The sequence below is a fragment of the Equus asinus genome, chromosome 5 (genome assembly GCF_041296235.1).
Source record: "Equus asinus isolate D_3611 breed Donkey chromosome 5, EquAss-T2T_v2, whole genome shotgun sequence".
NCBI classification, from domain to species: Eukaryota; Metazoa; Chordata; class Mammalia; order Perissodactyla; family Equidae; genus Equus; species Equus asinus.
The window spans coordinates 81,214,148-81,238,888 of NC_091794.1; the positions used below are offsets into that span (position 1 = coordinate 81,214,148).

The 24,741-nt window shown below is 35.0% G+C and overlaps 1 protein-coding gene across 13 annotated transcripts in view; it reads left to right on the forward strand.

Moving 5' to 3' along the window:
- Positions 1 to 24,741, forward strand: part of FOXJ3 (forkhead box J3) — a 133,946-nt gene that overhangs the window by 58,548 nt on the left and 50,657 nt on the right. For all 13 annotated transcript variants that reach the window (XM_014867288.3, XM_070510156.1, XM_070510158.1 and 10 more), the window contains one exon: positions 24,607 to 24,690. In XM_014867288.3, the coding sequence (XP_014722774.1) occupies positions 24,607 to 24,690 (84 nt within the window). The remainder of the gene's footprint in view (positions 1 to 24,606; positions 24,691 to 24,741) is intronic.

A 24,741-nucleotide genomic window follows, 5' to 3' on the forward strand; every position in this document is an offset into this window, starting at 1 on the left:
CCTCTTTTGTTTGTGGGATGCCTCCACAGCATGGCTGATGAGTGGAGTAGGTCCACGCTGGGGATCTGAACTGGCGAGTCCGGGCCACTGAAACAGAGCATGCAGAACTTGAACCACTCAGCCATGACCGTGGGGAGAGCTTTCTTTTTAAACGGTGGGAAGCTGACTTAGTGTAGAGCTGGTCTTCTGTTATAGTTGTCTGTTTCTAATCTGGTTTTTGTTTGGTTATCTTCTTACATGTTGTATATTAAAGTTGGTTTTTGAACTACATGTCAGGAACCACAGTTTATTGATTATTACATATAAGAAGTGGAACTATGCGTAATTGACAACAAATGGAGGTAATTCTTACCCTGAAATAAAACTTTTTCTGTTTTCCTGTTTTCTTAGTTGCTGTTTTTTCCTCTTCATTCATCTTCTGCCACCATTACATTTTTAGTATTTTATCTACAGAGGTGTCCTTGTTTTTATTTTAATAGCCATGTCAACTGCATTGTGGCCTGAACTTGATACTAGTTGCTTAGTTTCTAATGCTCAGAGTACTTTTTTGGACTATATTTGGTTGTCACGATAAATCATTAGGTTAGGACTTTTGAGACAGTGTATCTGTTGGCAAGCACGTATTCTTAGATGGTTAGACTTCCTGTCATCTTCTTTAGGCTAACTGTCCCTGGAAAAATCTTTCTGAAACGTAAGCGTGGTCATATCGTCGTCTTGCTTGAAAGTACTCCCCAGTGTCCTGGAGATATTTCTTTGGTATAAAATACCCTTTACTATCTTTTCTTGGATCTGCCTTTCTAGCTGTGATTCACTTCATTCAAGACCCACTGTGAGGAACCTACTTGAAATTTCCCCAACATGCTTTTCATATTGCCTTCTCTTGTTGCACAAACTCCTTCCCTTTACTTGTTTGGCCTACTCCTTATTTTTTAAGATGGAACTGCAGCATTACTTCTCTGAAGCTCTTTTGTTTCCACATCCTTCAGCCCAGTTTGTTGTTCCCTCTTTTGAGTTCCTGTTACTTTATCATCACTGTAGTACCTCCTAACTAGTGTCTCTATCCTTGGGTATACTACCTCCAGTTTATGTAACTTTCACATAGTAGCTAGAGATCTTTCAGAAATGTCAACCTACTTGTATGTTTTCTTTGTTTAAAATCTTCATTGGTTATCTACTGCCTTTAGGTTAAAGTCTAAACTTATGAAGGCAGGGATCATGTATATATTGTTTACTTTTTAGCCCCAGTTTCTTGCACAGTGGCTGGTGGCACTGAGGAGACACTCTTATTGAATGAATGAATGTATTATATCCTCTGCTAGATGGTTAACTTCTTGAGGTTAGAGATGATGGAGAGTTATTCATTTCTATTGTAAAGCAAGCACTCTTTTTTTTTTTTTTTTTTTAAGATTGGCACCTGGGCTAACAACTGTTGCCAATCTTTTTTTTTTTTTTTCCTGCTTTATCTCCCCAACCATCCCCCCCCCCCCCCCCCGTACACAGTTGTATATCTTAGTTGCAGGTCCTTCTAGTTGTGGGATGTGGGACGCTGCCTTAATGTGGCCTGATGAGCGGTGCCGTGTCCACGCTCAGGATCTGAACCCTGGGCCGCTGCAGCGGAGCACGCGAACTTAACCACTCGGCCACAGAGCCAGCCCCGCAGGCACTCTTAAATAATGAATGTTTTATAGCACCTTCTATGATCTTCCCCATCAAGTTGGTTCTCAATAAGATTAAATAGATTATTAAATAGTCTTCTTATTTGACCCAATTTATTATTTGTCTGTGTTCATAACTCTCCAAGGTTGTGAATAGGAATTGGTAAAATTTTTCTTTCCTTTAAAGCAGGCTTATTATAACTTTTGATATTTGTTTCATTAACGATTTCCTGTGGGCAGTGAATGTTTAAGAATCTGACTGAAAATGTTCTTAGAAGAGTTTAGAGATTATCTGTTTTATTAGAATTCTATGAAGGTACAAATTGGAATCTGTAAACATTTGGTTCAGATTTAATTCTTTTTTAAGGTATGCTTTTTTGCTGAGGAAGCTTAGCTCTGAGCTAACATCTGTTGCCAGTCTTCCTCCTTTTTTTGTTTCCTCCGCAGAGCCCTGGTACATAGTTATGTATCCTAGTTGTAGGCCATTCTAGTTCTTCTGTGTGGGATGCCACCACAGCATAGCTTGATGAGCAGTGCGTAGGTCTGTGCCCAGGATCCGGACTGGTGAACCCTGGGCCGCTGAAGCGGAGCGTGTGAACTTAACCGTTCAGGCATGGGGCTGGCCCTAGATTTAATTTTTAAATGAGGTTTAAATCATTTAAAAAAACCCACACATGAATGCTTAAGTGTGTTATGTACTAACTTTTAACCAGTCAGAGACCTATTTAGAGAACCTTGTGCTGTCAGATTTTCTTTTGTGCAGAATTTAAAGATTTTCTTCACTTTTAATTAAATAATATCCTTGGATCAGGCAGATGTGGAAAACATATGTTACTCTTTGCCACTATTCTTTTTGAATTAGGATTGTCTTACTAATGTGCACCCAAAACAAAACAGAGAAATAAGTTAATTCCTTAGAAGTTAATAAAAGCTTTCAACTTTTACCATTAGTCTCCAATTTGAACATTTTGCTTTTATCAAAACACATTGTTCTCATTGATTTTGTTCATAATAGTAAATATCATACATTTGATCTGACAAAGTACATTTATATTAATAGTCACTTTTATTTTCAGTTTTAAGGTGAGATTTAAATACCTATTGTTACTGATTTTGGTCAGAAGTAAATGTAAATCTGATCTTATAAAATATTTTTATGAATAAAGTCATTTTAATTTTTGATGTCAAAATAAGATTTTTGTTTAAAAGGTTTTGAAAACCTCAAACCTAGCCCATTTTATAGAAGGGGAAATGAAGGCCAATAAATGATGAATGACTTGCCCAAGTTCAGTGTGGAATTAGAACCCAAGTGTATTGGCCAGACTTACTTCCAAGTCACAGAAACCCATTACAGACCAACTTAAGGGAGAAAAACATCTGCAGGAAAAGCTGGAGCCTGGCTCTTAAATGTGTCACCAGGAATGTCTCTTTACATCCTTATTTCTGCTGGCTTCTCTCAAGGCTTCATTTTTAGCCCAATTAGTGGCAGAGATGGCCATCAGCAGCTTCTGGCTTATATTCTACTAGTTTAACAACCCTTAGCAGAAAGAGAGTATTTGTTGTCCTCCCCTACAAGTCACCTGGAGTACAGCAAGTATCTTAGAATGAATGCTGAAAAAGCAGAATACATTTGGTTTCCTGGTTCCTAGACTAGTGCTTTTTCCACTATATCAATCTTCCTTGAGAGGGAGGCCAAAATGTTAGTTAAGTTTTGGTACTTATGAATTGTTTTTTCTTTTTGTATTACAGTGTTTCCTGGCATTTGAGGAGCTTTTCCAAAACCACCCTCACCATTGGGAGAAAACCATTGAGCCAAGGTGGGGTGGGAGTAGTTTTGGATCTTGGGTATGGGGTGGACTTTAACCCCTTAGGATTTTGCTAGCTGCTGCCATGACCCAGACAGGTCCAAGAGGTACAGGTAGAAGTAGCTCATATAGTAGCATCTTCCTCATATTTTTATGGTGTAGCTTCCTGTTTGGTGTCTTACCAGAGAGATATGAAGGCCAGCCTAAACTTGAAGAGTATTGCTGAATTATAGATTTTTTTTTTATGGCTATATTACTCATGACTCAGTCCTTCATTTTTTAGAAGCCTTTGTTGGAAAAGCCCTTAATCTTTGATACCCTCCCTTGTAATGTTGATGGTCTGAAATCCGTTTTCCGAAACTAATTTCAAACAGCCACATTATTGCCTTTTTTAAAAGGAAACACAACAAAATGAAATTGTATTTTGCGTCCATCACACTGCTGCTTTTTTTGGGGACAGATTGCTATTTTCTTTTCCCTTGATTACAAACCTGTTTCTGCATCCTGCAGTCTATCTCCATTTTTTAATTCCTGTCTTTTATCTCCTCTCTTCTCATTAGCTATATTTTCTGGACTTTTGATCTCATTTTTTTTGGTAAAAGTTGTGTAATTCTGCAACTCATACATGCCTCTTAATTATCTTAAAGGAAGGTAAATATTTTACTCACATTATGGAAAAACAAATTCTGTCAGCTAAGTTTAGTTTTGAAAAATAGATAAAGTTCTCTTTCTTTGCTTTCCAGCTTAATCTTTTCTCAACCTTGTTCCCTCTACTCCAGCTCAGAAAAATGAAACTTTGACTTTTTAAAGGAAGTAAAAGATTAGGGAAGAGCTTTTTTTTTTAAAGCTGTTTCTTGCCCAGGGATGGGGAGGTTGTAAAGACTCAGTGACTGTCAAGATTGGGATCTCCTGGTTTGTGAGGAAACAGCGAACTCACTGCTAGAGAATTAACTTTTGGAATTCTGAGATTGTGATTTTTTTTCTATTTCTGTCCTCTGTCATAGTTTAAGGGACCATAACATAATTGACTAATATCTTTTTTTCAAAGGATATTCTTTTTTGGCCATGTCAGTATTGTGTTGTACTTATTTGTAAACTGTCAATTATTTGTTGGTATCTTGTTTTCGTCACTGTATTTGTAAAAAGATAGACAAAAACTGGAGAGATTTGAGAGAACGTAAGATGTAACATTAAGTGATAAACAGTGTTGTAGGAATCATAGCTGCGTACGCTGAAGAAGAAAAGTAAGAGTGTAGTAGTTTTAATACTAGTCTTAAAGTAGATGCATGATTTTTGTGAGGAAGCAGTTGACCTCTTATCTGTGTCTTTGTATAAAACCAAGCAGGAAGTAGAACTTAAAGATAAGCAAGAGTTTGGTTGCTTATCTTATCCAAAAATAAGGACATCATATTTATTGGAGTGAAAAAACACTGGTAGGGTTCCCAAGGGAGGCTTTAGAGTTTGCCACTTCTGAAGCGCTTCAAGGATAGATGAAACTACCAACCTTAGTGATTTTGCCTCAGGGCAGGTAAGAAGAACCCCAGTTGATGGCTGAGAAGACCACGTGATCAAATTTAGTTGAGGGACCGGTCAGAACAAAGTTGATAGAATCATGAGTTAAGGGAATTAACCTAAATACTGACAATGTCCAAGAGTGAAGAAATGGATCTGTGTCTGAGAGTGCATGTTAAGGCAAAGGTGGATTATGAATGTGAGACAGTCCATTACACAAACCAAGGCTGAAAGCCCAGAGTAAGCATAGGCATTCAGAGAGGGTTGGAAAGATTGAGTTAGGTAAGAGATGAGGATCTGATTCAGAGAGAGAACACTGCAAGAAGTGCTGGCCCAGAGCCCTGACAATACACTGTTAGTCAGAGCACTTCAGTTAGAGCTACTTTTTATTTGCACATGCAGTATTCTCTGTTCTCTTCTTAAGAATGGGAGGTAAAATTTTGTTGTTGGCCTCTTTTTTCCTTTTCCAGATCTACTTTTTTAAAAAATATTTTACCCACAGATTAATTTTCCAAAAATTGTATGTGGTAAAATTCACTGTTTGGTGTATAATTCTAGTAGTTTTGACAAATGCATACCCTGTAACCATCACCATGCTCAAGATGTAGAACAGTATTGTCCCTTGGAAGTTAGCCCCTCCCTCCACTCCTAGGCCCTGGCAACTACTCATCTCTTTTCTGTCCCTATAATTTTGCCTTTTCCAGGAATTCCTATAAGTGGGACTCATACAGTAGGTGACCTTTTGAGTCTGGCTTCTTTCACTTAGCATAATGCATTTCAGATCTATCTATGTTGTTGTGTCAGCAGTTTGTTCCACTTTATTTCATATATTCTGTCATATGCATTTACCACAGTTTAATCACGGTGGTAGATTGGAAGAACATACGGGCTGTTGCTAGTCATAAATTTATTTGACCATCAGGTTCTTTTCTTTTAGGCTTTGACTCAATAGTTAATTTGACAAATACTGAGATACAGAACAACATTGAATTAACCTAAACTAATAACATATAATAGTCTTACTAAACTACTTTGTGAGTTATATTAAATATAGGTGAGCTGTCTGTCTCTTGGAAACCAATTGTGATATAATAAAACCTTATTTATCTCCAACTTAAAAAAATAATTTCTAAGAGGATTAGATTAAGGCACTGAGGATTTAAAAACAAGATACGGCCAACTATTAATCACTTAATAGAACATACTGTTTTAAAATATCCTTAACATTTAGAGAACCATTTACTATACTACAATCAATATGCTAATTACATATTATTTTTAATCCATTGATTAAGAGTCTCTTAATGTCTCTTGGGTAACACTTAGCTTAATTTGATTATCAGTATATTTAAAAATAATAAAAAGCTGTATTTGTTCAACAAGAATGTTCCAGGGACCTGAGCTGGCATTGGAATAGTTTTTGTTCATACATTCATTCAGCCAAGCTGCCAGCCTTTGAGTGCCTCCTGTGTCTTTGATGGTTAATAGCCTATTTTTGTGATCTGAGTAGAGTGAGTATTTAACCTGTTGTCCAAACTAGAAACTTCTGAGAATGAAAGGGGGCATTATTCTTAATTATGCTCAGGCAACAGGTATAAACCAAGACTGTACTGGGAAGTATGTTCACTCTATCTATGGTGCACGCAAACACTGTGCCTTAGAACTGTGTGCAGTTATCAGAGCAGCATCTTAAGATGTTGAAGGGCAAAAGAACCTGTTTAAACTAGACTGCCAAATCTAAACTGGGAGGGAAAAGGAACAACAACATTGAGACGTGGTATGAAGCCAAAGAAGTCAGAGACAAAAGGGATCCAGTACTGTCTGAGGCTCCTGAAATGGTGTGCATTGAGAGCCAAGGAATAGCAGACAATTGATTCACTTTACCAATGAGCATGCAGTCATGTGTCACTTGACAGGGGCACACTCTGAGAAATGTGTCATTAGGTGATTTCGTTGTGCAAACATCATAGAGTGTACTTACACAAACCTAGGTGGTATAGCCTACTATACCCCTCGGCTGTATGGTAGGAACCGCCATCATATATGCACCTGTTGTTGACTTAAATGTCATTATGCAGTGCATGACTGTATATACTTGGCAGTAGGGTTAGTTAAAACATAAAACATAAAATTAACAGATTTAGCCATTTGGGATGGCTAGCTATTTATGATAGGGACTGCTCTCCCCAGTAATATGAAATTACTATTAGCTTCTTGGACCTTTTAATATTTAATTGGATAATGGCATTTTTATTAGGCTACAGTAGTCCCCCCTTATCTGTAGTATTGCTTTCTTGGTCAACCATCGTTGGAAAATATTAAATGGAAAATTCCAGAAATAATTCATAAGTTTTAAATTGTGCACCGTTCTGAGTAGTGTGATGAAATCTCGTGCTGTCCTGCTCTGTCCCGCCCAGGATGTGAATCATCTCTGTCCAGTGTATCCACACTGTACGTGCTACCTGTCTGTTAGTCATTAGTAGCTGTCTCAGTTATCAGATCGACTCTTGGCGTTTTTGCAGTGCTTGTGCTCACGTAACCCTTATTTTACTTAATGCCCCAAAGCGCAGGAGTAGTGATACTGGCAATTCAGATATGCCAAAGAGAAACCATAAGGTACTTCGTTTAAAAGAAAAGGTGAAAGTTCTTGACTTAATAAGGAAAGGAAAAAAATCATATGCTGAGGTTGCTAAGATTTATGGTAATTTTTATTACAGCATATTGTTATAATTGTTCTATTTTATTATTGTTAATATCTTACTGTTCCTAATTTATAAATTAGACTTCATCAAAGATATGTATGTAAAGGAAGAAACATAGTTTATATGGTCTGGTACTATCCATGGTTTCAGGCATCTGCTGGGGATCTTGGAACATATCCCCCATGGATAAGGGGGAACTACTGTATTTTTAATCTGAGGCTATTAAAGAAAGGCCACATTAGTGTGTGATACAGCAGGGTACTTTGTATTGACATAAAATTTCAGTTAGAAATAAGTTATTGGAGTAATTGAAATGTATTTTATTTGAAGTGATAAATATTTTGTAATGATGAAAGTAAAGGCATTAAAGTCCATTGTTGGTCTTTGACACATCTTTATTTCTGATGATTTTCTATATTTTGATTACCTTAATTTTCCTAAAGTTTATGACTTATTTGTATTATTTGTTTGATCATGTCTATTTGAAAATGCTGCCTACTTTTCAACTGAATGCCACTCCCCCCCCGCGCCCGCCCGAGTTAATCTTTGTTTTAGGATATCTTCAAGCTGGTAGTTGATTTGTTTTTGGAAGATATGTTCAAAGCTTAATAATGGCCAGTTCTGGTTTGTGATCGTTCTTTGGGATTTTGCAGACTAAGGCGTTGCAGTCTTCTCCCTCAGGAGGACATTAATTTGCTGTACCAGAATTGTTGATATGAATTAATAATAATGTCTACATTTGTATATTGCTTTACAGATTAGGAGCTATTTTACATGTGTTATTTTGATTCTTAAAGCAAGCCTGTTGTCAGGCCCCAGTTTTAGATAGTGATCTTTAAGTCTCTAGTAGACTTTTTCCATAGTAGATTAGTTCACATGACTCTCACATGATGGAACTTCATGTAAATGGAACCATTCAGTATATACTTTATTTCTGTCTTGCTTCTTTCACTCAGCATAATGTCTGTGATGCTATTGCATATGTCAGTTTGTTTCCTATTATTACTAAGTAGTATTCCGTTATATGAATATACCACAAATTATTTATCCATTTATCTGTTGCTGGACGTTTGGGTTGTTTTTAGTTTTGGGCTATTATGAACAAGCTAGTAGGAAATTCTGGTACACGTTTTCTATGGACATATGCTTTCATTTCTCTTGAACAATAGAAGAATAGCTGTGTCAAAAGGTAGGTGGAAGATTAACTTTATAAGAAACTACCAAACCTTTTTCCAAAGTGGTGGTATATTTAAAAATTCCCAGTAGCAATGTGTGAGAGTTGCAGTTGGTCCATATTTTGGCCAACATTTGGTGTTATATTTTTAATTTTAGCCATTTTAGTGAGTATGAAGTGGTATCTCATGGTTTTATTTTGAATTTTCTTTATGACCATTGATGTTGAGCATCTTTTCACGTGCTTGCTGGTCATTTGTATATCTTCTCTTCTGATGTTTCTTTTAGTCTTTCACCTTTTTTTTTTTTTAATTTGGTTATCATTATTACTGAGTTGTAAGACTTTTAAAAATATATTCTGGATAGAAGTCTTTTCTTGGATTTATATTGTGGAAATATTTTCAGACTGTAGTTTGCCTTTTTGTTTTTATAATAGTGTCTTAAAAGGAGTAGAAGTTTTGGATTTTGATGAAGTCTAATTTATCAATTTTTAATTTAATAATTAGTGACTTTAGTGTCTTGTCCAGGAAATTAAACAAGGTCATAAATATTTTCTCCTCTCTTTTCTTCTATAGGTTTTATAGTTTTAGATTTTACGTTTAGGTCTATGTTCCATTTCAAATTGATAGATGTGTATGGTTTGTTTAATCTTCCTTTTGAATTATTTTGTCTTTATGAAATGTTATTCTTAATTTCTTAAAATATTCTTTGTCTTGAAGCTTACTTTGATGTTAATATAGCTGTCACAGCTTTCTTATGTAACTTTATAGTATTTTTTTTCTAGTATTTTGTTTTTAGTCTACAAATGTCTTTGTATTTAAAGCGTGTCTCTTATAAACAGCTTGTAGCCATTGGCTCTTGGTTTTTGAATTCAGTCTGACAATCTCTGCCTTCTAATTGGAGTGGTTAGTCTATATTTAATTTGAGTATTGGTATGGTAGATATTTGTTGTTCTTTTGTTCCTGTGTTGCTTCATTTCTGCAACGTTCGTAGTTAATCAGATAGTTTATAGAATTCTGTTTCCTCTAGTGACTTCTTAGCTATGCTCCTTTTATTAATTTTTTAGTAGCCCTTTTAGAGCTTAACAATATCTACTATTTAACTTATCAAAGTCTATTTAGGAGGCAATATTGTACCACCTTTCACTTCACACTTCATACCACTTAAACCTCTTCTCATCCATTTCACAAATGTAATAGCCTTACGACAGTATAATTCCATTTATCTACCCATCCCTTTCTTTGTGCTTTTCTCCTATGTTGTACTTCAACTTACATCATAAATTCCACCTTAGGATTTGTTTTATTTGCTTTAAACAGTCGTGTTTTAAGGAAACTATGTTGAAGAAAATATTTGCTATTTACTTTTTCTGATGTTCTTTTCTGTAAATCCAAGTTTAATCAATGGTGTCTTTTAGTCTAACAACATTGTTTGGCATTTTTTTCCTTTTTGATTTTTTTTGAGGAAGATTAGCCCTGAGCTAACATCTGCTGCCAGTCCTCCTTTTTTTTTTTTTGCTGAGGAAGACTGGCCCTGAGCTAACATCCATGCCCATCTTCCCCTATTTTATGTGGGATGCCTGCCACAGCATGGCTCGACAAGCAGTGCGTAGGTCCACACCCAGGATCTGAACCAGTGAACCCCAGGCCACCGAAGTGGAACATGCAAACTTAACCACTGCTCCACCAGGCTGGCCTCTAGCATTTCTTAGAGTGCAGGTCTGCAGGCAGCAAATTTTGTAGGCTTTCGTTTATCAGAACAGATGTTTATTTCATTCTCAGAATACTTTTTCTGAATGTGGAATCTTGAACTTGGCAGGGTTTTCCCTACCTTTCAGAACTTTGAAGATGCTCCATTGATTGTCCTTGGCCTCCATTATTTCTGGGAAAAGTCAGCTGTCATTCATATCTTTATTCCCTTGTATGTAATGTGCCCTTACACTCGCTTTTTGGTGGTTGTCAAGATTTTTCTCCTTATCTTTAGGTTTAAGCAGTTTGACTTAATGCACCTCAGAGTAGTTTTCTTTGTATTTATTCCAGTTAGGATTTGCTGATTTTCTTGGGTCAATAAAAAGAGGTTTTCATCCAAATTTGGGATATTTTTGGTTTGGTCACTTCTTTTAAAAAAATTTTGGCCCCATTTTCTCTTCTTTCCTAAAAAGAAGAAAGAGGCTAAAGCATCCAATTAAAATATGATAGACTGATACTGTTTCACAGGTCATTGAGACGTTCTTTATTCATTTTCCCTTGTTCATTTTCTTACTCAGAGTGGATAATTTTTGCTGATCTATCTTCAAGATCTCTGACTCTTTGACTCTATTCTATCTGTTGTTAAGCATGTCTGGTGAGCTTTTTATTCCAGTTATTGGACTTTTTGATGCTAGAATTTCCATTTGGTGTTTTTTGTCTATGTTAAGGTACAATTGGTGAAATAGGTTCAACCAGTTGTTTTGATGCTGGAACATTAGGGCTTCTGTGTTGTCCCCAGCAGTTCCTGGATATGAGACATGTTCAGGAGCATCTGTTTCACTGTAGATTTTTATGTAAGAAAGTATATAGTATTGTCCCAATCTATATAGGGTTTAGGGACCTCATGACCTCATGAACCTGATTCAGCCTTTCATCTGATTCCTTACATCATCATTGATGTTTTGGGATCCTGGATTTTTATATGAAAACAAAGTAATTAGAAGAAGTGAGATTTTTAAAAAATAAAGTTATTTTAATGTTAAGTAACTTGGATTACTGTATCACCTCCAACTGGTCTCCTTCCTCTAATCTGTCTACCTTTGCTCCATCTTCTCCACTGCTGCCTTAAGGTATGGTACACAAATAAAAACATGAAACTACCTGTATTGCTACCTTTTCAACTCTGGCCCCCAACTTTGCACCCATAAACTTTATATTCAAGCTATATTGCATTATTTTTCTTGCATTTGTGATGCAGTTTTGTATCTTCTTATTTTTGCTTCCACTCTTCATTGAATCTAAAATACTCTCTTTCCATCTTACTTGTCCTTTAATTCCCCAGCTCAAATGTCAGCATTACTTTGAAAGGAGTTAACCTTCCTTTTTCTTCCTATTTCATCTTTTCTTCTTTCTTTCTCCCTATTTTCACCTCTATTCTTTTTGTTACGATAGCTCTTTGAGCATACCACTGTTATAGCTCCTAAATAATGTAGCTATCTGTATTTTGAGCTGTTCCACTCAATTGTGAGTTTTTTGTTGACAAGGATTGGGTCTTTGACATTTTTATACCCTCTTAGCACCTAGTGTAGTGTCTGATGTAGTAGATGCTTAGTAAATGTTTATCTCAAGAATGATGTTTGTCTTTTCCTAATTAACCTTGAAGTAGCTGTTCTATTCTTAAAGAAACTTTTCTAATTGTATATTAATCTCTTGCTATTTTAGATTTAGGTTGGTCTTTAGATGTTCTAGAAATTGTTACTTTGTTTCTTTTTACTCAGACCTTTTCTTTTGCTCGGTAAGGCAGGGGTCAAGACAATTTATTTCACTTCCTAACATTAACTCATATACTTTGAGAGAATTTTTGGAGTTCTTATTCTTCAAGTAGGTGAATTACTTGACTTTCTCTGACATTAATGACAATTTAGAACTTTTAGAACTTTGTACTAACGTGGTCCAAAGGAGAGTCAAGAAATAGTTAGAAATCAAGAGACTTGGGTTCTTTCTGGGCAACACCACTGACTTTGCTTTGTGATGAGTGGCTTTTGACTCGTTGAGCATACCACTGTATTAGAGCTCCTTGAGTCCCATTTTCTCTTAATAAAAAAGTATTTTTTTATTGAGATATAATTCATATATGATAAAATTTACCCTTTAAAATGTATAATTAAGTGGTTTTTAGTCTTTTTGCAAAGTTGTACAACTATCATCACTATCTAATTCCAGAACATATTCATTTTTATCACCTCAAAAGGAAACCCTCTACTCATTGACAATCACTCCCCCCTCAAGCTTCTGGCAACCACTAATTTACTTTCTATCTCTATGGATTTGCTTATTTTGGACATTTTATATAAATATAATCATACATTATGTGGTCTTTGTGTCTAACTTCTTTCATTTAGCATAAGATTTTTAGTCATTTATGTTGTAGCATGTAGCAGTATTTCATTTCCTTTTTATTCCTGGATGGTATTCCATTGTACGGATATATCACAGTTGTTTATATGTTCATCAGTTGATGGACATTTGAGTTGTTTCCACTTTTGGCTATTATGAAAAATGCTGCTATGATCATTTGTTTACAAGCTTTTGTATGGACATAACGTTTTGATTTTTCTTGGATGTGTTTTAATTCTTCTAGGAGTAGAATTGCTGGGTCATGTTTAACTTTTGAGGAATTGCCAGACTGCCTTTCAAAGCAGCGCCACCATTTTACATTGTCACAGTTATGAGGCTTCCAGTTTTTTCACATCTTTGCCAATAGTTTTTATTGTATCTTTTTGATTATAACTAGTGGATATGAAGTGGTATCTCATTGTGTTTTGGTTTTTATTTGCATTGCCCTAATAGCAAATAATGATGATCATTTTTTCATTAGCTTGTTGGTCATTCGTATATCTCCTTTGGAGAAATGCCTATTCAGATCCTTTGTCCATTTTTTAATTAGGTTGTCCTTTTACTGGTGAGTTTTAAGTGTTCTTTATATATGTTTAGATACAAGTCTCTTATCATGTATGTGATTTGCAAATTTTTCTTTCACTGTGTGGGTTGTGTTTTTACTTTTCTTGATGGTGTCTGTTGACAAAACAAAGTTTTAAATTTTGATGAATTTATCAGTTTTCCTTTCATTGCTTGTGCTTTTGGAGTCATGTCTAAGAAACTATTCCCTAATCCAAGATTATGAAGATTTACTCTTCTTCTAAGAGTTTTATAGTTTTAGCCTTTACATTTAGGTCTTTGATCCATTTTGGATTAATTTGTATATATGATATGAAGGAGTCCAGTTTCATTCTTTTGCATGTGGTTATCCAGTTTTCTCAGCACCATTTACTGAAAGACTCTTCTTTTCCTGATTGTATTATCTTGGTAGCTTGTGGAAAATCAGTTGACCGTAAATATACAGGTTTATTTTTAGACTCTTTAAATTACTGTAACTTTGTAGTAAGTTTTAAAATTAGAAGTGTGAATCGTCCAACTTTGTTCTCCTTTTCAAGATTGTTTTGACTATTCTAGGTAAAATATGTATGTGTATTTTAGGATCAGCTTGTCAGTTTCTAATAATTAGGATTTTGATAGGAATTACATTAAATCTGTAGATCATTTTGGGGCATATTGCCATCTTAACAGTATTAAATCTTCAATCCATGAACATGGGATGTCTTTCCATCCTTTATTTCTTTTAAAGAATAAAATGTTGGGTATATATAAAAAGAAGGAGAGCTGCATTATCTATAGGCCCATGTAGCTATGGCTTGTTCTGATTATTTTAATATTTTTAATTATTTTATTAATAATTACAGTGTGTCTTCAAGTAAGGCACTCACTGGAGTTTTAAGCAAACATTTGTTAAGTTATAACTTAATGCTAGGTACTAAGCTTGACTTTGGAGATACATAGATGAGAAAGATGTCACTGCCGTGAAAACTTCTGGTGTCTACCCAAAGTTTGAGAAGTTTGGGTGATTCAGTGTGTCAGTTTCCCAATGACTGGTTAGGTAGTGTTCAGGTTATGTCCAGGTATAGCTTTTGTTCTTGCATTTTCTTTTTGTTAATAAACTTTACTACAAGTATTTTGGCTTTTGTTATATACCTTTTATTTACCTTTTCTTGTGCAAAGCATGAATTCAGCAAATGTTAAACGTAAGGATAAATCTTCAGAGTTAGCCAAATTAACTTATGTAGGCATAACTCTATTCAGTAATTAAATAAAGTTGTAATAGATTATTTTAAAGGTCCTTTTCAGCTGTTAAAATTTAAGATTTGCCAAATATTTGTATACTTCCTCTTTAATAAAAATTGTAGGAGATGAGAAAGAATATTAGACAATATGTGGTCAAATCCTGGAGCAGGGAATATTTCATAGATATTTTATTTGACCTTCAGTATACTATCAGGACCCAATTTAATTTTTGAGTATCTGTTTTGAGCAGTTTTAATTTGTAAAGATGATTATTTTCTGACTTATTCTTTCTTAGAAATCTTCCAAAGAACAAATAGAAAATTTGTGTATTTTTTAAAAAATAGAATAAAACTTGGTATTGTATCTTGCAGTTATCACATGCAATTCTTTTATAAATCTAGCATGTATTATGGGAGCCTACTGATCTTATTTTCCCTAAATCTTGAAGTGATTTTATCATCCCAAGAATTATTTCATCATTGCCCATCAGTTTTTCTCCATCATGCCCAAACACCAAAATAACGAGATTACAAAAGAATGATTGAATGACCTAGAAGGATGATGCAGTAATGAAATCATCACTGTTATCCTTCAGGTTCTCGTTGTGTTCCCCAAGGTATTACATCTTTCAAGAAGGCATAATAAAAATTTATAGATGCCATTTTAGGTCTTTTTCTTTTAGCTTTCATTGAACACAGTGGAGAGTTTAGGTTTGTTTCCCCTGCCCGTAATGACAAAGAGATGAAAATTGACAGAGGAAAGTAGTTTACTATGTCAGTAGAATCGGAAGATGAATACAAAGACAGAAGCAACACTCTAGACTGTAATCACAATGGTGAAATTGAGTTGATGGTATCCTAGATTAATTTCCCTAGACCTAAGAAATATTGAGTTAATGATATATTTCTAAGGACAATAAGATATGTGCTATTCTCATCCATTTAGTCATTCAATAAGAAGGTCTTCATCATGCAGTATTTTGTGACTAGAATTTCGAATCATCCCATTTTTTTCTAGGAAGTCATGTGACAGTATTTTCCATCTTTTATGTTGTTTGTGTACCAAAATTCAATTGATAGCAAAGATGGTAAGTGAACAAATCCTGAAGTCTGATGTGTATACAGAAGTGCTTGCAAGGAAATAGATGATATAGAAATGAAAAAGTTAATGGATTCATCATTCTATTTGGTGTTTATGAACTGAATATGAAGATGTTTTTTACAATTATGAAACAGAGATGGCCATCCTTCAACAAAATTCTGAAACATAAAAAATTTCAAAAGTATTGAATTTTGAAAATGTGAGTACAAGAAGAACCAAAAGTAAATAATATGCTAGAGTCTATTAAATGTATATTTGAAATCTGGAATTAGTATTGCCTTTTGATAGTAAAATATAAGAAAAAGAACCAGAAGTAATAACAAAGTAGAATATGTTAGAGATTGGAAATCCAGAGTCAGTATTTATAAGACAGATGTTTGTTTTAGTTTCATGCATGACAATTGATAATCAGTTGCATTCAAAAGAAATTCACCATTTTGGCATATATACTTAAAAACCAGGAGAATTTGAATACAGGCATACTTTATTTTATTGCGCTTCTCTTTATTGCACATCAGAGATACTGTGCTTTTTACAAGATCCTCCACCGGCAAAAAGATTATGGCTTACTGAAGGCTCAGATGATGGTTAGCATTTTTTAGCAATAAATAGTATTTTTTAATTAAAGTATGCACATTTTTTTTTAGATGTAATGCTATTGCATACTTAATAAACTCCAGTACAGTGTAAACATAACTTTTATATGCACTGGAAAACCAAAAAATTTGTGTGACTTGCTTTATTGCAGTATTTGCTTTATTACAGTACTCTGGAACCAAACCTGCAATATTTTCGAGGTATGCCTGTATATTAAATGTAATATGTATTATATATAAAATGTAGAAAATGAGTTTGCTATGTTTAAAATCTTGTTAAAATATCTCATGATTGTTTCCCACTATCCTTTTATGATTTATTCTATAAATTATTTGTAAAATGACCTAACTATAAACCAGAAGCCTCCATTGGACACAGATAAGTAGTAGTGACTAGTTTTCCTGGTATATACTTAGGGCTAATTGTCATGATAACTCTATGAAATAGATATGAGGAAAGTGGATCAGAGGTTTGATAACTTGTCCAAGATTAGTGAACCAGATCAGGGATTTGAATCCAGATCTGTGGGTTAATAGGTTTTCTCTTCAGGATACCATATGATTTTTTAAATATTGTAGTACTTTTGTTGAAATTCAGCATGATGCATTATTCAGGGATAGCTTCATGGGAAGCCTGCCTAGAATGCTAGGAAGTGAAAGAGACTGATGTCAGTAAGGCAGAGTTGGAGTTATCTCAGCTCCTGAAACAGGTGGAACAAGTGGGCCAGACAGTGGATTTAGCAGACACAAATTTCAAAACAGACATTATAAATATGTTGAAAGAATTAAAATATATTCAAATAGTTAATGAACAGATAGGAAATTTCAGTACAGAGATAGAAACTATAAAAAGAAGCAAATGAAAATCGTAGAGCTGAAAAGTACAATAACTAAATGAATAATTCACTGAATGGCCTTAACAGCATATTGGAAGCAGAAGAAAAGATCAGTTGATCTGGAACATACAAGAATTATAAATGTATGTGCCCCAAAACAGATCTTCAAAAAAACTGAACAAAAACTCTCAGAACTAAAAAGAGAAATAGACAAATCCAGAATCATAGCAGGAGATTTTAACACACCTCTCTCAGAAAATAATAGAACAACCAGATAAAAAAGTAATCAAGAATCTGAACACTATACCCATCAAACTCAGAATATACATTCCTTTTCAGAGGCACAGTGAATATTCACCAATATAAATTGTATTACTGGGCCAGAAAGCAAGTTGCAGTGTATTTCTAGTGTGAAATCTTACAGAGTATGTTTTCTGACTAGCAGAATCAAATTAGGTAAAAAAAAGATATTTTGAAAACCCAAAGTGTTTAGAAATTAAATAGTATATTTCTAAAGTACCTCTGGGTCAAAGAAGAAATCATAAGGGATATTAGAAAATGTTTTGAACTGAATAACAAGAGCAGAATATATCAAAATTTGTGACATATGACTAAAGCAGTGTTTAGGAAGAAGCTTATCGCTTTAAATATTTTTATTAGAAAAATCAGAAGAGTCTGAAATCAATTACCTAAGTATGTACCTTAAGAAGTTAGAAAAATAAGAGCAAATTGAATCCAAAGTAGAAGGAAGGAAATAATAAAGATAAGAATGGAAATCAATAAAATAGAAAATGAATAAATAAAAAGCAGTGAAGCCAGAGGCTGAAACATTTAAGGAAAAAGCAAACTCTTACCAAAAAAAAAAAAAAAAATGGGTGAAGGAACAGTTTCTAACTCATTTCATGGGGTCAGCACCACCATGATACGAAAGTCAGGCAGAGAAATAACAAGAAAAGAAAACTATAGACCAATATCCTTCGTGAACATAGACCCCAAAATCTTTAACAACGTATTAGCAGATTACATTCATTAACATGTGAAAAGGAGAATACATCATGACCAAGTGGGACTTGTCCCAGGAATGCAGTGCAGGTTAAAATTAGAAAATCAGTTGATGTAACTGTCCCTGTGAGTAGACGAATATGAAAAATCATATCATTTCAAATGTAGACAAAAACCTTTGAAAAAATTTGAATCTCATTCAGCAGACTAGGAATAAAAAGGAATTTCCTTAATTTGATTAAAGGCATCTGTGAAAAACCTAGAATTTATATCATATTTAATGATGAGACATTAATGTTTTCCCTCTGAGACTGAGAACAATACACAGATGTTTGCATTCATAGTTATTCAACATTCTCTTAGAGGGACAAGCCAATGGAATAAGGTAAGAAAAAGTAATAGAAGACATCCAGATTGAAAAAAGAATAGGTAAAATTGTCTTTATTTGCAAACAACATTATTGTATATGTAGAAAATCCTGAAGAATCTATGGAAAAGCTACTAGAACTAGTAAGTGAGTTTAGCAAAGTCACAAGATACAATGTCAATATATATATTTTTATACCACTAAGGAACAATTGGAAAATGAAGTTAACAAAAGCAATTCCATCTACAGCAGCACCCAAAATAATTAAATGCTTTAGGGATACATTTTAACAAAATGTATGCAGACTTCTCTACTGGAAACTATAAAACATTACCAAGAGATAAAAGAAGACCCAAATAAATAGAGATATGTAGCATGTTTGTGGAATAGAGGACTTGTTGTTAGATGTCAGTCTTCCCCAAATTGATTTATAGAGTTAATACAATCTCGATAAAATCCTAGCAGACTTTTTTTTTAAGAAATTGACAAGCTGGTGGAAATGCAAAGGACCTAGAAAACAAAGTTGTAGGACTTACTGTGCCTGATTTCAAGACTTTCTATACAGCTACAGTAATGAAGACAAAATGTTATTGGCGTGAGGATAGACAAATAGATGAATGGAGCAGAATAGAGTTCAGAAATAGACCCACATGTATATTCAGCTGATTTTTGATGGGTGTGCCAGTGTAATTCAATGAGGAAAGGACAGTCTTTTCAAGGAATGGTGCTATATATCTGAATGAAAGAAAAATTTATATTGATCCTTTACGTCAGACTTACACAGAAAGTTAACTCTAAGTATATCAGAGATCTAAACATAAAAGTTAAGACTATAAAACTTCTAGAAGAAAACATGGGAAAAAATATTTGCCATGGTGGAGTAGGCAAATGTATTTTTTTAGATAGGAGATAAACAGCACAGATCACAAAATGAAAATTGATAAGTTGGACTTTATTAAGTTTAAGATTTTTGCTCCTTGGAAGACACTGTTATGAAAATAAACAACCACAGACTGGGAGAAAATATTCACCATATGTGTGTATATGTGTGTATGTATCTGACAGAGGACTTGCTTGTTCAAAAAATATAAAAAATTCTTATAACACAAATAACCAAAGGTATTTATTTATTTATTTATTTTTGCTGAGGAAGATTGGCCCTGAGCTAACATCTCTTGTCCATCTTCCTCTTTTTGCTTGAGGAAGATTGGCCCTGAGCTAACATCTTTGTCAATCTTCTATTTTGTATGTGGATTGCTGCTGACGAGTGATATAGGTCCGCAATGGGAACTGACCCAGGCTGCCGAAGCGGAGTGTGCACAACTTAACCACTATACCACAGGGCCAGTACCCAAAAGTCTTTTTTCCCCCAGTTTTATTGAGAAATAATTGACATATGCTGTATACTTTAAACTTACACAGTGATATGATGGTTTGGCTTATATATACTGTGAATTGATTACCACAGTGCGTTCAACTAACATCCATCTTCTCGTATTCACCAAAAGTCTTATAACCCAAATAAAACATAGGCAAAACTGATGAACAGACACTTCACAAAAGATGATATACAGATGGCGAATAAGAGCATGCAGGGATGCCCACCATCATTATTTAGTAGAGAAATGCACACGAAAATCACTGAGGTACAACTACACATCCACTAGAATGGTTATAATTGAAAAGACTTAAAATACTATTGGCAGAGACATGAAACAGCTGAACTTGGATATTGCTAGTGGGACTGGAAAGTAGTTTGACAGTTTGAGTCCATTTATATGGAATTTCAGAAACGGCAACACTAATCTATAATGATACGAAGCAGATGGTTGGTTGTGTGGGATGGAGGTGGGGGCAAAGGAATGAGGATTGCTTGCTGAGCCACACAAAGGAGCTTTTTAGGATGATGGAAATGTTATGTATCTTACTTTTGGTGTTAGCTTCATGATTGTGTACATTTGTCAAAACTCCTTGAACTGTGTACTTAAAATTGGTGCACTTTATTTTTTTTAAACATACTTCAATAAAGTTGATTTAAAAATAAAATCAGATAACAAAAAACTCTTATTTCCCGCTTGATTCACGTGAACCTAGAGGAGTAGGCCTTAGTCTAGGAAGAAATTGGATGGAATGTGTGTTGATTGCCTATATTTAGGCAGTTCAGTTTTTGTGAGAAATAATTGTTTAGTAAGGAGAGCAAAGGTCACTGCTTTTTAAAGGTAGCTGAAAGGGACGTTGTTTGTGGTAAAAGATACATAAGAAGATTTACCATTTTAACCATTTTTTAAGTGTATAGTTCAGTGGCATTAAGTACTTTCTAACATTCTTGTGCAGTCATCACTACCATCCATCTCCAGAACTTTTTTGTCTTCCCAAACTGACCCTCTGCACCCATTAGACAATAATTCCCCATCCTACCTTCCCCCTGCTCCTCTACTTTCTCTCTTTCTGATTTTGACTACTCTAGGTACCTCACGTAAGTGGAATCACACAGTATGTGTCTTTTTGTGACTGACTTATTTCACTTAGCATGATGTCTTCAGGTTAACCCATGTTATAGCAAAATATGTCAGAATTTACTTCCTTTTTAAGACAATAATATTCCATTGTATACCATATTTTATTTATCTGTTCATCCATGGACGGACATTTGGGTTGCTTTCATGTTGCTATTGTGAGTAATGCTGCTGTGAACACAAGTGTACAAATATCTGTTAAGTCCCTGCTTTCTATTCCTTCTGGTATATACCTAGAAGTGAAGTTGATGGATCATATGGTAATTCTGTGTTTAAGTTTTTGAGGAACTGCCATACTCTTCTTGACAGTGGTTGCAGTATTTTACATTCCCAGTAGTGATGCGCAAGGGTTCCAGTTTCTCCACATCCTTGTCAAGACATGTTATTTTCTGTTTTTTTGATTTTTTGATAATAGACATCCTAATGCTGTGAAGTGGTATCTTGTGGGGTTTTTTTGTTTTTTGTTTTGTTTTTTTGAGGAAGATTAGCCCTGAGCTATCGTCTGCCGTCAATCCTCTTTTTGCTGAGGAAGACTGGCCCTGAGCTAACATCCGTGCCCATCTTCCTCTACTTTATCTGTGAGACGCCTACCACAGCATGGCTTGCGAAGTGGTGCCATGTCTGCACTGGGATCCAAACTGGCGAACCCCGGGCCGCCGAAGCGAAACGCGCACACTTAACCACTGCGCCACCGGGCTGGTGCTATCTTGTGGTTTTGATTGCAAAGGGAAATTTTAATGTCATTTAATCCAAACCTGTGAGTTCACAGATGAAACTCAGATGATAGGTTAGCAAAAGCCACTAGGTTTAAGATTTTACAACTTCTTTTGTGGATCATTTCAACTGTTAGTGTTTGCATTTGGGCCTTCAGGGTTTTGTGAGTACAAATGGATAATGTTAGGCTTATGAACAGTTTTTTTCTCTGTTTTTACCTATTTGTGACAAGGCACAGCCAATCGTATTTTCTGTGGAGGAACAGATCTGTATTTGTTTTTGTAATTTTATTAAAGTGTTTAATAATCAGTCTAAAGTTTGGACAGTGAATGGTGTTCCCAGATTAATACACTTATACACATCCACACAAAACAAAACTAAACACTGGAATTGATCATTTCCATGAAGAGTGGTTTTTAAACTATTGTCCTGTGAGTTTTGGTATTTTTCTTCCTGCTTTATTTTAACCTTTTATAACAACTGAGTGTAAAACTTTTTCCTTATTTATTTTGAACGTTGCTAGCTGAACATATTCATGAAATCATTGTTTTCACTTTTAGTGCTTAATTTCTGTAGCATTTACATGGTTCTTGGCAAGTGTACATCAGATCTGGTAGGCTCACCAGCTGAGATGCAGTGACCACTTGGAAAGATAACATGGAAGAATGCCCCAGCAGTGACTGAGTGATGAAATGAGTGCTAAGTTCGGTGCCTGCCTAGACTAGGATCTGGGAAGGCCTGGCATTATACCCTGTACTCTGACATTCTTGGCACAGTTCAACAACTTTTTCTTTCCATTTCAGCAAATGTTTATTAAGTACTTGCTCTGTGTCTGACATCGTGCCTGGCACTGTGAATATAGAAATGAGCTCTTACCCTTATGTAACTAGAAGGGATACAGAACTGTAAATAAAATTGTAATGTTAAGTGCAATCAATGGTCTAAATGTATAAAAAGTATAGAGATCTTGCAGAGGGAGAGAATGTTGAATTCTTGAGTATGGTAAGAGGATCCAAGGTGGATTCCTTTAGATAACATCTGAGCTAAATTTTGAAGGTGGAATATGATTTTGTCAGTGGTAGGGTGGATATTATAGGCAATGAGATCAGCATATAGGGCAGGCACGGTTGCCTGAAAGAACGTGGTATGTTTAAGGAGCTATAAACAGATAATTCATGTGGGGCACAAAGTGTGAGGATTGATAGGTGAGAACTGTATTTCCCCTCATTGTCACGTATTGCCTGAAAAGCAGCCTAGAAAGATTAATAAAATAATAGAGACAAAGACTAAACTTTAATACTATGACTGGGATTAATTGTAAAACTAGGACATGCATTGTATTTCTGTTTCTGAAATGCATATGTCTCTTTCTTCCTTCTTTCTCTTTCTTACTGTCTGCCTCCTGCCTTGTGAGTGAGTGAGTGTGTGTGTGTCTGTGTAGATAATTGAGGGAAAAAGGAACTAAGAATTGTGACCTTGATTCTGGTCCTGACTCTCACATGCTTGGTTCAGCAAACCACTTTTATCTTTTTGAGCTTTGGTCTCCTCATCTGTATAACATGTGCAAACTATATGATCTAAGCTTTTCAAAATGTTTTTTGAGGGTGTCTTAATTTCTGAGTTGCCTTGGAACCCAGTAGGTGCTTACTGTGTATTTTCAAATGAGTGTTTTGAATGTGTTTTCTCTTGTATCAAAAAGTAAGAGAGGATAAATACAGTCATGCTCTGCATAACGACGTTTAACAACATTTTGGTCAACGATGGACTGTATATGTGACGGTGGTCCCATAAGGTTAGTGCCGTTCAGCCTAGGTGTGTAGTAGGCTGTAACATCTGGGTTTGTGTAAGTACAATCTATGATGTTTACACAGTGACGAAATCTCCTTAACCACCTATTTCTCACAACATATCCCTGTCAAGTGACACATGACTGTAATTAATGAAAGTTAATTGTGACAGAATAAGCAATAAAAGATTTATGTACAGACTGTTGCTTCCCAGGCTGTACTTATCATATAAAATGTGTTCAAGCAGTTTGTCTTTATAAATTGTTTCACTTAGAATTTAGATTGGTGAGGTCCCAGGGTACAGAAACTACAGTATCTTTATACATAAAATTCCATTAGACTTGAATGTCATAGACTGTTGTAATTATCATATATGATCAATTAAGAATTAGTCTATATTAAAAAATATGTTCAGTTGATCATTTCTTTCTCTCTCTCTCTCTTTTTTTGGTGAGGGAGATTGGCTCTGAGCTAATGTCTGTTGCTAATCTTCCTCTTTTTATTTTCATCTTTCCTTCCCCAAAACCTCAGTACATAGTTGTACATCGTAGTTGTAAGTCCTTGTAGTTCATCTGTGTGGGATGCCACCACAGCATGGCTTGATGAGTAGTGTGTAGGTCTGTGCCTGGGATCCAAACTGGTGAACCCTGGGCTACTGAAGAGGAATGCATGAACTTAACCACTAAGCCACCGGGCCCACCTCAATCTTTTCTCTTTTTAATTTGACTGTGGCAGAAGTTCTTGGACTTGGCTGCTTCAGATTGTGATTTTTTCTTTCATAATGTAGTTTATAGGTGGCCCTTTTTTCTCATATAAACTTTACTTTTCTTAGTTCAAAACTAGTGTTTCTTCTCCTTTTCCATTGTTGTTATCTGCAAAATGTTTGCTTTTAGAGCAGAGGATTATAAAATTCGTTTTAATGTTATAGAGTTGCTGTAATATGCTGTTAATTACTTTATTTCTTTACCTTTAGGGATCCTATTGGGCAATAGACACCAACCCGAAGGAAGATGCGCTGCCTACTCGGCCAAAGAAGAGAGCACGATCTGTAGAACGGGTAAAAGCTCTTTATTACAAATTTAGTATGATGGAGTTATTATGTCAGAAA